Source organism: Blennius ocellaris (genome assembly GCF_963422515.1).
Source record: "Blennius ocellaris genome assembly, chromosome: 5".
Taxonomy (NCBI): domain Eukaryota; kingdom Metazoa; phylum Chordata; class Actinopteri; order Blenniiformes; family Blenniidae; genus Blennius; species Blennius ocellaris.
In genome coordinates, this window is record NC_137654.1 from 16,474,817 (window position 1) to 16,489,268 (window position 14,452).

The following is a 14,452-nucleotide window of genomic DNA, read 5'->3' on the forward strand; positions in this document are numbered from 1 at the left end:
GAAGTGTCTTCGGGATAAAAGTACGGACCAAAATTGGCTACATAATTGCCTCACTAATTTTAGAAATGTATGTAGAAACCGTGAGAAACACCCTTTAAATTTTTATTGTATGAAAATTAAGACAAATATTTGTTGTGCCTTCTCTAAATGCGACGTATCGGAATACAATACTTAACAAAATTATTTAATTCTGAAGACCCTGACCGGAAGTTATCCTTTAGCGGTTAGCACGACTCTACTAAAACACTCGAACCACCCGCATGTGTCACAAGTTACACACAATACATCTTTCGAGCCGATTAAATCCTTTTTTGGACGTGCAGTTTTGGTTCCGCTACTGCAGCTTGCGCATCCCCAATGAGAAAACATGCCTGAAATCAAAGTAACACCGCTGGGTAAGTCGCTAATCTTGCATGCCAGCTGGGCTGGTTCCGTCAACATTACTACCTCACTACAGTTGAATTTTATGGATAAAAAGTCAGCACAATGGATTATAAAGTACTTGTTTACTTTTAGTAGTGTAAAGCTCTTGTGGACTTCTCTGTGTAGTAGCTCTTTGTAAGTTCGAATTGGTTGAACCAGTATCTTTATTTGTTACTGTTTAGTTGTTTACATTATGACAGTATTATTATTATGTATCACTATTATTACTAAAATCTGTTAGCTGTGTTTTGTTAGAGCTGTTCATGACCATATTATTTTTAAATTTATACATTTGTCCAGAAAGCCCTTTCCTACTCAAAAGAAGAATTATTTCTATCTTTATTTCAGTCCAGAGATTTTTTCTCAAAGTAACTTCGGTATAATTGATTTTGAGAGGAGATATTATTGTAGGTACAATAAAGCTATTTGTGTCTTTGCTTATTGAATGGGAATTTCTATCCATAGAGAAGAGACATAGCTTGATATTTATACTACAATTATAAGGATCTTTGAGTAAATCTGGAGCATCTGCAATATGAGCCACGTATCCTCTTTTTTTGCAAATCAAAATGTATTCACATCACTTAAATGAGTGTGGCTTTTAGCTTTCTGTCAATCTGTGTCCTTCCTCTCCAAGGTGCTGGTCAGGATGTCGGCCGTAGCTGCATCCTCGTGTCCATTGGAGGCAAAAACATCATGCTGGACTGCGGGATGCACATGGGATACAATGATGACGTGAGTGAAGCATCCACAAATAATAAGACACATCACAACCCCTAAGAGTCGACCCACTGTTTATATAGTTACTTTTTGTTTTTTTCTGGCTGTTCGTATTGCATGTGTCATTCATTCACTTCTATAGCAGTTGTTTTTATTTATAGTATTGTTTAACTCTTTAAGGTTCATTTGTTTTTCTATGTTGGCATTTATGGCACAATGCTCCAGTTTCAAGCAGATGAAAAAAATGGTGCAATTATTTGTAAACTGAAAGGTGGAAAAGATCCCACTTCCCAGTGGGGAAAAATGCACATGGGCAAGGTCACGCTGGGAACGTCCCACTGGGAAAGTAGAAGGCCTTGAAGAGCTCCCAGAAGTTGGTTTATTCTCACTCAACAGAGCGATATTCACCATATGTATTAGTACTAGTCATATCCTGAAATAATAACACTTGCCACTTCAGTGTAGTAAACTTGATGCTCATGACTATAAAGCTGTATAGCAATAGATAATGTTAATAGCAGGAAGCAAAGTAAGACTCATACAGCAAATGTGCGTAAATGTTGTGTGAAAAATTAATTGTAGTTCTTTTTCATCCACCTAAAGGTTGTTGTATGTGATTACAAGCTTATTCAACCCATTTCTGTACCTTGACAGCAGCACTGTAGGAGGCAGCACTATTGCATGGTTGTTGTCATGTGAATTCTGTAATCTGGGTAATAAGACCTCAATGTATAATCTCACACAATCTCAGGTACCAATGCACAACTGAAATTTTCATGCAGAATTATCAATGGGGTTGGAATCACGGGGTCTAATTGTGATCCAAATTCATTCTGATGCAACATACAGCTGATGTCACTCCACACAGTGAGTGTCCCGTTGTAGCGGAAAACAACCTTTATTAGAATACCACTTTAAAAACCATTCTGTATTGTCTTTCCAGCGACGCTTCCCAGACTTCTCTTACATAACTCAGAATGGCCGTCTGACTGACTTCTTGGACTGCGTGATTATCAGGTTTGTTTTCTTGAGTGTCTTATGCTTAAATAGTAACCCCTTCTCTTCTGAAAATATTGACAATAGACATGGAAAACTGGTAATAAGCAGCCCACCTCCCACATCCCAAATTTGTTGGTTTTACGGTTAATATGAAATATAGTTCATCTGTTGTTACTTTAACTTAAATGCTTTTTTAGATGTAAAAGTTAGAATCCATGGATGCCTACTTAACAATCTTGTGTTATTTTCTCTCTATTAGAGCCCATAACTATCATATATTGTTCCATAGATGTGCTCAGTCATAATTTGTCTCTCTCGTAGTGGCTATAAGGATTAAAGCAGCTCATTCCTGATCTACAACATGAATGTAATAACTTACTTTTTTAATGGCAACATGTCTCTGTTCTCAGCCATTTCCACTTAGACCACTGCGGTGCTTTGCCGTTCATGAGTGAGATGGTGGGCTTTGATGGACCCATTTACATGACGCATCCCACCAAGGCCATCTGTCCCATTCTGCTGGAGGATTTCCGTAAAATCACCGTCGACAAAAAGGGAGAAACCAACTTCTTCACCTCGCAGATGATCAAGGACTGCATGAAGAAAGTGGTTCCTTTGAACCTCCACCAAACTGTGCAGGTGCACATCAGTTTTAGGCTCCAGACATCCATTTAGGAAGCGTTTCTGCACCCGCTGTTTCTCCTCTTTTGATGGTAAATCAGGGTGTTCCTGTTGTGCTGCTGGCAGGTGGATGATGAGCTGGAGATCAAGGCGTACTATGCAGGTCATGTCCTGGGAGCTGCGATGGTGCTCATCAAAGTGGGATCTGAGTCTGTGGTGTACACTGTGAGTCGATATAAATCTTCCTTGTGCCAGTCGGCTATTGTACAAACTGCAGTCCCATTAAAGGCTGTTTTTCATTTTAGGGAGACTATAACATGACGCCAGACAGGCATTTAGGGTGAGTGGTCGTCACTCTGTTGAATGCTTATAGGCAAGAAAATACTGACTAAGTTATGTTTAACTTCTTTGTTGGCCCTGGTAGTGTGATGTGTGTTGTGTGTTGCGTGCTTGCAGTGCTGCGTGGATCGACAAATGTCGTCCAGACATCCTCATATCAGAGTCGACTTACGCCACGACCATCCGCGACTCAAAACGGTGCAGAGAGAGGGACTTTTTGAAGAAAGTGCACGAATCAATAGAAAGAGGCGGAAAGGTAAAATCTATTATCAGTATAAGGTGATTCATTTTCTATTTTTCATTTTACTCTTAAAAGTTTTCTGACATCTTTTTTTCTCCCATAAACTTTTTAGGTTCTCATTCCGGTCTTCGCCCTCGGACGAGCGCAGGAACTTTGCATCCTGTTGGAGACATTTTGGTAAAGTTCACTTTTATTCTTCAAGTCCCGGAAATAGGTTTTTTTCAGTAGCCATTATTTCTGTAAGCTAGAAAGAAAAGAGTATATATGGTGATGTGTGTGATGGCAGCATGCTTCTCGGCTCAGTTATACCAGATGTATCCAGCTCGTAAATGTCGGCATTCCACTTGAATAAAAAGTCCTTTTAGTGAAGAATAATTGCTTCTGATTACAACACAAGAAGGGGCACATATTGGCCTTGACAGTTCCTCAAAATAGATGTACTCATTTTATTAGTCTTGATAAACTAACGGTGGTTTATGAAGTTTTTAATTGGTTCATAGGTCAGACACTGTAATTACCTCCTCGAACCCCACAGGGAGCGAATGAACCTGAAGGCCCCGATCTACTTCTCCACTGGGCTGACAGAGAAGGCTAATCATTACTACAAGCTTTTCATAACGTGGACCAACCAGAAGATTAGAAAAACCTTTGTACAGAGAAACATGTTTGAATTCAAGCACATCAAAGCCTTTGATCGCTCCTACGCTGATAATCCTGGACCTATGGTAAGGTTGTTGTTTTTTTTTTATCCTAAAGAGTGCACGTTTTTCATCAGTTCATTATTAGAAAATGTGGACTCTTTCAGGTGGTGTTTGCCACACCAGGTATGCTGCATGCTGGCCAATCTTTGCAAATATTCAAGAAATGGGCCGGCAATGAGAAGAACATGGTAAGTCTTGTCTGCAAACGATTCACGCTTTAGTTTGAGAACCTTTCAAACTGAAAATGCAAACTTTTTTGGATAGGTGATCATGCCTGGATATTGTGTACAAGGAACAATCGGTCATAAGATCCTGAATGGGCAGAGAAAACTGGAGATGGAAGGAAGATCAACGGTAATATAATTTTTTTTTTTTTTTAACTGTAATACGATGAAATTGTCATTTCCTTCAGCTTAGCAGACATATTTTATTCATGCCACTTCAACGTTTCTTTTATGATCTGTATGCGTTTTACCTTCATGATGTTGAGCAGATCAATATCCCTTTAATGACAGTCTATTAAATATGAATATGAAGGAAGTCGTTAGTTTATCTGATAGAAGAGAAACAGGAAAAATCACCCAGCTTGTATCTGTCTGAAACCCCAGAACAACACCAAAGCTCACCACTGAACAAGGTTGTGTGAGGTCACTACCAATGTTTGGCTGCACTGTTACACTTTGGCAAATAAAAGGTCAGAGGAGTTCACAGTGCACATGCAGACCGCTAAGGGCATCATGGAGGCACTCTGAGTGAACTCTTGAAAATATTTGGAGAACCACTGCTGATGCCGTTTTAATCTCCTTGTTTTCACACTTGATGCTAAGCCAAGATCCTCATCTGCTGGTGGCAGTTGACAGCATGTAGTCGGTTAAAAGCCCACGTTAAAGCATGTTCATCTTTTTTTTCTTCATTATTTATTCACACAATGACTGACAAAATCATTAAATATATATATATATATATATATATATATATATATGTAAAACAATGTCAAAGTTTTGTACAGGAGAGGAAAGAAGACTAAAGTCCTCCCCATCACCACAGCAAAGCCTGATAAACATCAAGTAGACCAAACCAAAAAAGAAAGAACTATACTGGCTACACAAAAGTGTATTTTCAATGTTTTTAAAGGAGATTAACTTCAATGCTGACTTTAAAGAATTTCTTTGATAAGGACCTGTAAATTTGATCAAAGACTGAAATTGTGACATTTTGCTGATTGAAAATCGTTTGCTTGATGATAAAAGAAAAGGAAAGTATACACTGTTGCTTCTCTGTTTTAGGAATAGAGCACAAACTTGGTTTTAGGCATCAGTGGATTGATTGCTTTTCTCTTTTGGGATTCTTCCAGCTGGACGTGAAGCTGCAGGTGGAGTACATGTCCTTCAGTGCACATGCAGATGCTAAGGGCATCATGCAGCTCATTCGCATGGCAGAGCCTCGCAACATGCTCCTGGTGCACGGCGAGGCGGCAAAAATGGAGTTTCTCAAGGGCAAAATCGAACAGGAGTTCAGTGAGTGCAGCCACTCTCACTAACATTAACAACATTGTGTGTGTGTGTGTGTGTGTGTGGGGGGGGGGGGGGGGGGGGGGTTTCCAGCTTTGTTAATGCTTCCTTTTCATAATGTCAGGTGTTGACTGTTACATGCCCGCGAACGGAGAGACGGTAACTGTGACCACAAACCCCAGCGTGCCCGTGGACATTTCGCTCAATCTGCTGAAGAGGGAGATGGCTCTCGGAGGTATTTTGTGTTTCGTGGTGGCAATAGTTTTGGGACAACGTGCCTACAGAGGTTTTACTTTGCATTTCTGCTTGCTGGACTGACATTTGCATTTTTTTTTTTTGTTCTTGCTTTGATTGAAGTGGTTTTTCAGTTTGATTTACAGTGCCCGTGCTGCCTCCACACTGTATCTCGACCTAGATTACTTATCGCTATGGGAAATGTCATCTGAAATTGTGGAGTCCTATGTGTGTTATTGGCTGTAAAGTCAACCCGACATTTCCAGGAAACGGCAGGGAATTTTGAGACATTTTCTGGTGCAGTGTTTCAGAGGCTTTACATATCATATGTATGAGTGAACGAGACCAATGGTCTAAAGCACTTTGAGTTTGCTGCACCATAAATGAAGTCCACTTACCATTTACTTTCAGAAGCACTTGCCATTGTGTACAATTCCCATTGACCAGGAGTCTGTTATCATCAGCTCTGAGGCTGCACGCAGCTCCTCAGCCTTTCTGAAGTGGCTCCCTGGAGATCTGATAAACACTTATTTCTGTTTTCATTGCAACTTTGTTGCACAGTGGGCAATCTTCAAGGGCCTCTTGTTTTGTAGTTAAAGGTGAAACGTGAAGCCTGGATTTAGAAAAGTAAGTATCAGACATTTGCCCTGGGTAAGATAACTGGATTAAAAAAAATATATAAAAGTGAAGATTTAATTAAATCTGGACAGAATCATTTGATTTGTCTTATCTTGGAGGTTCAATTGGTTTTGCTGCTCAACACATTTTATTTAGTGACTTGAGGGCAGAAATGACTGTTTCCAGAGACAGTCTTGATGCATTTGAATGATCAAATATACTTAAAAAGTCATTGTATGCTTGTCAATGATAATGAAATATTCTTTTGTTTGTGAATATGATTTTTTTCCCTCTCAACAAATCGGTGTTTTTGTGTTTTCGTCAAATCTCGTGGCACAACAAGATTAACATCTCTCGTCACTGCTGTGCAATATTACTCATTTATCGATATGTAACTTTGTTATGTCAAAGGGACTCTTCCTGATCCAAAGAAACCTCGCACCATGCATGGGACCCTCATCATGAAGGAAAATGTAAGTTCATATTTTTATATGTGTTGGTGTGGCCTATTAAAACAACATGGCAGTCCTGTTGGAATTTTTACCTTCTTGATGGTTATGAGAGGTGATTATTCAGTTTGTTGATGATCACCTCAGCTGTTGTGTCTTCTATTGTACAGCTGAATGAGTAAAAGTCCACGAAATACCAAATGAAAAGTGTAGCATTATAACCCTGGTGGCTGAATCGACTTGTTTTGTATTCAACAAAACAATATTTGAGTACATTTTGCCTGATTTTAAAGTGGTTACCATGTCCATGAAAACACAGGCTTCATCAAGTGGAAGTGAAGAATTTGAAGGGTTTGTAATGAAGGTTTTGAAGCTGAAGTAGCACAATGCTGATTGCACTGACATTAACGGGACATCTTGAATGACAAAGACACGACTTGTTCCTGCTTCGTAAACGTAACTTGGCTTGACTCTGTCAGTTGTAGAGACAGTTGGGAAGCATCATTTATCACATCACTCTTCTTATTTACCCCTCTGACGTCTTCTTGGGCGCAGAGCCTGAAGCTGGTGTCATCGGAGCAGGCCCTGAAGGAGCTGGGCCTCAACGAGCATCAGTTACGCTTCACATGCCGCGTGCAGCTCCAAGACCCACACAGTGACCCCGACACACTCCACAGGATCTACACACACATCAAGAGGTGAGGCGGTGGAGGAAGGTCACTGTAGATCCATCTCCTCTTGTCTACTATTAGTTTCCTCCTTCTACTTCTTCACTATTTGGTTCTTTTGCTTTATGTTTGATCCGATACGTACTTGAAAAGTTCATTTGTGTAATTGTGAATTGAATATACAAACCAATTTTCACTGTAGCCACATGTAATCAAAAAAATATCTATTACTGCCACAATATGTAGGAATGAGTCTTTCATCAGCAGAGGGTTTAACGCCACATTCAATTAAAAGCTCAACAAAGAGAAATACACTTTCACTTTAATGTGTAACAACATTCCCCCTTTCTTTTACATTTCGCAGTGTTTTGTCTCTTTACAAAAATCAGAATTTCCCTTTTTTAATGATGAAAATGTACATGTTTCATTATGTGATAACCGATGAGTCTTCATCTATACGAATCTATATACATGACAATAACTAAATATTATGCATCCACGTAACAATCCCACTTCAACTTATTTTAAAACTATTAGCATACTGGTAACTGTAGTTGTTCAAAAGCACATCATGTTTCACTGTATTCTGGAACTTCATATAAGCTGTAGAGTCCAGAGTCACTGCTCTGTCATACACATGTCTATAATACACAAAGCAGGATCATGCAAATACCATAGTAATATTTTCACAACCAAATGTAAATATAGAACTGAAAATTCTTTGAAACAAGTCTGTCTCGTATGTTGAAGGAGCAACATACAACATGTGGTTGTGATCAATGAATCCATGGAGGAACAGACTCTTAAAGCTTCATCAAAGTCTTTGCAATATGTAAGAATTTATTGCAAATAGTAAGAAAAATGATTAAATATTGACTTCAGACTATGTATTACAAATTGCAGACCTGATGGAGTGAAAATATGTCACATTCGGTTGAGTGTTGCTATTCTATGGCGTTATTACAAATGTCATTGCAATTGGTAGTGAAGATTTTGATTTAAAGCACAAAGGATTCGTAAAACTTACATAAGATTTTAGAGTGGCGTGAGACTGTTGAATGGGTTTGATGTGGAGTTCAACAATGTTTCATAAAGAAGCGCATGGTTACTATCTTTAGTGGTTATAGCAGTGAGCAAAACAGAGAAATTTCAAAAGTTAATCAGTTCTAATATAAGAAGATCCAGATAGAGAACATGTCCTCGTGCACTTGTCCACAGCATTATCCCTGATGTTCCACAGTGCCTCAATATCTGGACTGTGGAACAGCAATTACGGAAATCAAATCTATAAAGCTATAACTTAATGCCAGTCTGCTTATTAGTCCCTGAGATTTTATCTTCTGCTGTCTTGTCAGAGGCCTGAAACCAAATCGATAAACAAACCCAAACCCCAACCCATCACTACACTACACTGTAATCACTACAATCACTCTACCTTTTTTACAACATTATATTCCTATTGAGTTGTGCAAAACAGAGTCTGACTCAACAAATTTTAGATAAGATCCACATCCACTTATATGATAGTAATCCAGAAAGACAATGGCAGCAAGACTCCATCTCAATACCTAAAGATCTGAGCTTATTAGCAGTTTTTTTTTATTAACTGAAAAGGACAAAACATCACAATAGCATGACATTTAAATAGAGGAAGGGCAAATTAAACAATACATTGAACTAATCTTTCTTCTTGACGTGATGCAATGTGCTTGCAATTCTTACAAGATCTCAGTGTTGCTGCTATTTACTGTACCAGCCGAGTGCAAATGATTCCTACACAGTTTGGTTCTCTGTCTTTTAACAGTTTGCTGCAGCGGGACTCATCAGTTCTCTCCACAACAGTGTTAAAGTTTAAAAAAGATAATACACATGGAACATAATAAATCCTCTGTGTCCCTTTTCTTTGCGCAACAGTGTGTTGAAAGGTTACACCATCCAGCATCTCCCCGATGGCACCGTGATGGTGGAGTCTATAGTCATTAAAGTCTCTTCCTCTGCTGAAGACCCCAACACCAAGGTCCTGCTGCTCTCCTGGAGTTACCAGGTAATCCGTCTTCATTGTCTTTGTTTGGTTGCGCCATTAGAAGTAGTTACGCAGCGAGAGCTTCAGCCATGTTGAGTAAGAACGCTCGTGTGGGTGTACAGTGCAAGACGAGGGGCTCGGAAAGTGAAAAGAAGAATAAAGTGGAAGGCGGGCAAACCTGCACGCGAAACTCAAGGCAGTGGGGGCAGAGAGGTTTCTGTGGCTTCATGCACTTTGGAGCAACGGAAAAAGAGAAACCAAAATGTCATAAGGTGCCTCATTGTCATATTGTCATATATTAGTCACATTCTCTGCAAGCTTTTAACCTCTACAGTCTGGAAATAGGTATGAGGAAGAAATAAAAAGTAATGTCTTTGCAGTAATCTGTGCTACGTTATGAGGTTTAGTTAGAAAGGACTTAAAGTTAGTGAGAGCTCGAAACGGGTTATAGTTCAAACAGATACAGCAATAACATTCCAAAACGTGTTTTGTTTCATGTTTCATCAAATGAAATGATGTTAGGATATTACTTTCAAACTGTTCACCACCCACACAACAGTTAAATCACACTGACTGTGCATCTTGGCCTGATGTGTACGACTCTGGTTTGAAGAGCATTCGATTTGAAAGCGCAACTCAAGTATATTTACTCTCTGAAATGTCAAATGATTCAAACACTTATTTCTTGGTGTCATTTTTTTTTTTTTTTCCCTCATGACAGGATGAAGACCTGGGCAGCTTCCTGTCATCACTGTTGAAAAAGGGGCTTCCATCTGGACTGTGCTAGAAGGTCCCTTTCCCTCAAAAACCTGTGAATTTAAATGGGAATTGTCCCACTACATTTCCAGGCTACAAACTCCCTGCCAGTGCACACGACTGCCAGCGTGCCCCCGTACTGTTCTCGACAGTATTCTTCTGTCATCCTGACTGGACTCTTTCAAGATAAACAAGGGACTGATGTTGAGATCCATGGCCTTGTTTGAAAAAGCCAATTTGAATAAATATTTTTTACAAAAAAGTGTCCGCAAGTTGTGCAAGTCTGATAAGCGATTGTTATTAAAAGAGGTTGAAACAGTTATTCAATCCAAAGTTACTTTATTTGTGTCATTTCAGCATTGAGGCAATAAAAAAGTGTTTTGATAACAAACATGTACAGCAATGAGAATGAAAACCTAAAAGAATCATTAAAAACAAAATGGCTACAAAGTAAATGCAGTAGAAGAGTTAAAGATACACGGCAGTATAGAATGAGTGCACAGTAAGATCTTTAAACTTGTTCAAGATTAAGTCAAGAAGAGTTGGAGCTTTTCTGCATTATATTCAAAATATTTGGTGTATAAAAGCTCAAATCAGCTTCTGGATCTTGGTTTCTGACTCTGGGGACTGAAAGCAGGTTTGATCCAGGGGACATGAGAGGTCCTTGAACGTCCATAACAGTAGTTCAGGAATGTGAACTGGGTATGAATGCAGGATATGTACCAAAAAAAAAAGAAAAAGAAATGCAATGTAATCAAGTATTGGAGTATTGACGTGAGTTGCACTTAAGTTTATGAAGTTATCCTTCTGCTTTCAGATTTGTTCTTCCAAATAACTTCTCTTTCTCTTTCACAACAGCTGTTGTTTTCTCTTTCTTTTTCCCCCCGTCACAACTGTTTCTGCAGTTTCCACCAGCATTGTTTCAGAAGTGGAACCGTTTTTTGACTTTGTTTCATTGTAAAGCAATAAATCATTGAGACCTTTGATGACCACTCTAAATATACCAATTCGCCAACACCAACACCTGAGAAATGTCAGGATTCACTTACTCTTTCAACCAATAAAGATGAAAACTGATATCAAATATTATAGTTGTTTGAGTAGTTTTAGGTTGAGCATTTTTGTCTATACTCGTAACTGATGTCGATTTTATCGTCGATTAAAGCAACAACAATGGAAACGTCCAAAGGGTTTCCATAATTTCGTTTCCACCCTATCTATTGATAATGAAACATGTGCAGCATGTTTACAATATTTACAGTCAGTCTGTGTACTCTCTTCTCATTTCACTGTGATTGCATAAACGCCTCGTCTCCTGGTGACCGTTCCCCACATCCACGTCATCTTCAGTCGCTTCCAGTTGCAGTGGCTGGTGGTGATGTAGTACAGCACGGGGTCCAGACATGTGTTGAGGACGACGAGGGCCGTGGTGACCCGCCGGGCGTGGTGGATGGCGTTGGCCGCTGACGAGCAGGCCTGGATGATGTCTTTTCGTCGGAGGACTTGCAGCAGGTAGACGACGTGGTTGGGCAGGAAGCAGAGCACGGTGATGGCCAGGATGGTGTAGATGACCCTCAAGGCTCTTTGAGCCGCCCTGGTCCTGATCATGGAGATGCGCCTCGCGGCCAGCGGGTAGCACACCAGGATGATCACGGAGGGCAGCAGGGAGCAAAAGATCAGGCCCAGGATGCTGTACTGACCCAGACGCTTGTCCCATTCCTTCTTGGCAAAGTTCTCGAAGCACCTGCGGCGGCCATATCTGTCCACTTCAGTTTTCAGAGGCCCCATGAGGATGAAGGCCAGGACGGCGACTGCAGCTGTGCACCAGAGCGCCGCGGAAGCACACAGAGAACACCAGTGGCTCCTGAGCCTCAGGTAAGTATGCGGGTGCACCGTGGCGATGTAGCGGTCCACGCAGATGCAGGTCATGAAGCAGATGCTCAGGTAGATGTTGGCGAAGAACAGAATCCCCGTGATGCTGCAGGTGACATCCGCAAACACCCAGTTGTTCCTGCTGAGGTGGTAGTGGATCCGAAAGGGCAGAACGCAGAGGATGATGATGTCCGCCAGAGCCAGGCTCCGGATGTAGACGCTGAAGGCCGTGCGGGGAGTGACCCTGAAGGTGAAGACGAAGAGGGCGGCCAGATTTCCCGGCAGGCCGACCAGCAAAGCCAGGATGTACACCGCCGGGAAGAAGTAATACTGGTACTCTTCAGACGGGTCGCTGCAGTTGTCGCGTGTCACGTTCATCTCGGCAGACTGAGAATCAAAGAAAGCGTAGGTTGACTCTCGGTGGAGGACGTCTGCTGCAACAGACATGTTTCCATTTCCACTTTTCACACAAACTTGAACTTGACTAGTTGATGCCAATCACAGTTGATCTCTTTTCTAATTTGAAATCTTTATAATATGTTCTCGAAGTGTGCATATTGTGTGGAGATGAATGTTATTTCACTGCATTAACTAAAGCTACCCAGAAAGTGACCGGAAAGAAAGGAGAGAAGCTTCAAATCCACCAAGCTTACATTTCAATAAAGGATTGTGTTTTTCAATATATTTCCTCTTGCTTCTACAGTTTTCATTCATTTAAACCCTTACTACCAGACAACATGTTTTTTTCAGCAATTCATTTCTATATGAGAAAGTTTTCTGAACAAACTGAAATAACTCACCGAGTTGCTTGTGGATCCTTTCGTTTGATCCCTGAAATGAGAGCACGCCACTTCACGTTGAAAACATATAATGAATGAGGTTGTGTTTTCTGTGCTGCTCCTTTCAGATGGAAGCTGGAACAAATCATGCTGCTCTTTGCCACACAGTCATAATTTCCTGTTTCAGCATGCAGGTGTAAATGTGTGGCAGGAAACCAAAGCATGAATATACCTCCCACTCACTGTTGTTTACAGACAACTGGATTGATAAAAAAAAAAAAAAAAAAGACAATCACTCATATACACAAACAAAAGACGTCAAGGGGAAACAGAATTATCAGACACAATATGAATGCACACATATTGGTGGAAGTAAAGAAATATAAACATTATTATTTGGAAATGTTTGGGGTATGCACTTTTAAAATCATGAGTCATGTGTCTGTGCCCACAATTGAAGTCAATATATTTCAATCTTTTATTTGGCATTTCTGTTAATTCTCTAAACTAGGAATGCGACTTTATCAGCTGTACAAGTTTCAGATATGAAAGTAACATAGCAGTAATACTCACTTTGCATTGTGTTTTTTGTTTGGCTTAAATAATGTTTTTAATTATTATTATTCGTTTTATCACGTGCAAGTAACACTGTCATGTACTGTATTTCTTTTTAAAATCAGGGGGGTAGTCTCCAACAACCCCTGATTGCCACAGTATGCTTTTTTTTTTTTTTCCAGTGTTTCATTTACACATTGAAATGCTTCATTTTATTGCTTTCATTTCAGGCTCATAGGTTAATGAAGACTTCCATTATTGTCCTTGGAACCAAATTCACATTTTGATCGAGATTAATTCATCCTGTCAGTAGGTTAACTTAAATCCAAGACATTTGACATATAATCCATAGTGTTGATTCGTACCTTTGTCAGACGTACGTAAAATCGTGGCCGTAATGCTTTTACTTTGAAGCTTCGGTGCCATACGTTTACATGAATACCGTGTAATGCTTTTATTTTGCGGCTTCTGGGCCGGATGTTTACATGAGTAGCGCACGACACGAAAGCAGCTGCGGTTCCTAGATTCATAGTCAATGTTTGAATAATAAATCTGAAACTTTATCTACGCTGCAACACCAGCTTGTTAAAAACCTCTCAAAGTGGTTTAGTTTTATCCGAAGCTGCTCCCCGAGACTCGTCAGACGCCCCGTTAGTCGGTTAATGCGAACTCGCTCGTAAGCATTCCGTAGGTCGTCTTTGTGTAAAAGTGTCACAAATGGCTTCAACCACTCATGTAATCTGATGCTTCATTTCCAGTTTGTATTCGTAAAATGGCAAAGTTGTATGTCAGGGAGCAGGCGGAAAAAATGTTGATTTAATGTCAGATTTGGAGAAATGCTACATTTGCTTGAGTCCCCTTGATCAGCAAAGTGTCGCTTCTCTGGAGAGCTGCCAGCATGTCTTCTGTCTTCAGTGTATTCTCCAGTGGGCACAGGTCTGCC

General features: G+C 40.2%; 2 protein-coding genes across 2 annotated transcripts; one reads left to right on the forward strand and one right to left on the reverse strand.

The window, feature by feature from the left end:
- The first annotated feature begins 239 nt into the window (after positions 1–239).
- ints11 (integrator complex subunit 11) lies at positions 240–10,777 on the forward strand. The gene is made up of 17 exons (XM_080496088.1): positions 240–395; positions 1,061–1,158; positions 2,087–2,160; positions 2,553–2,781; positions 2,890–2,988; positions 3,069–3,103; positions 3,220–3,358; positions 3,456–3,520; positions 3,879–4,068; positions 4,149–4,232; positions 4,309–4,398; positions 5,399–5,561; positions 5,680–5,790; positions 6,819–6,880; positions 7,412–7,554; positions 9,439–9,568; positions 10,269–10,777. Exons 1-17 carry the CDS (start codon positions 368–370, stop codon positions 10,332–10,334), a joined length of 1,806 nt encoding a protein of 601 aa, XP_080352214.1. The 5' UTR covers positions 240–367; the 3' UTR covers positions 10,335–10,777.
- Positions 10,778–11,584: 807 nt separating this feature from the next.
- LOC308130477 (lysophosphatidic acid receptor 6) lies at positions 11,585–12,553 on the reverse strand (the record flags this gene model as incomplete). Its single annotated transcript, XM_080496880.1, has 1 exon — positions 11,585–12,553. The coding sequence occupies one exon, from the start codon at positions 12,551–12,553 to the stop codon at positions 11,585–11,587; it is 969 nt and encodes a 322-aa protein (XP_080353006.1).
- Positions 12,554–14,452: the final 1,899 nt, after the last annotated feature.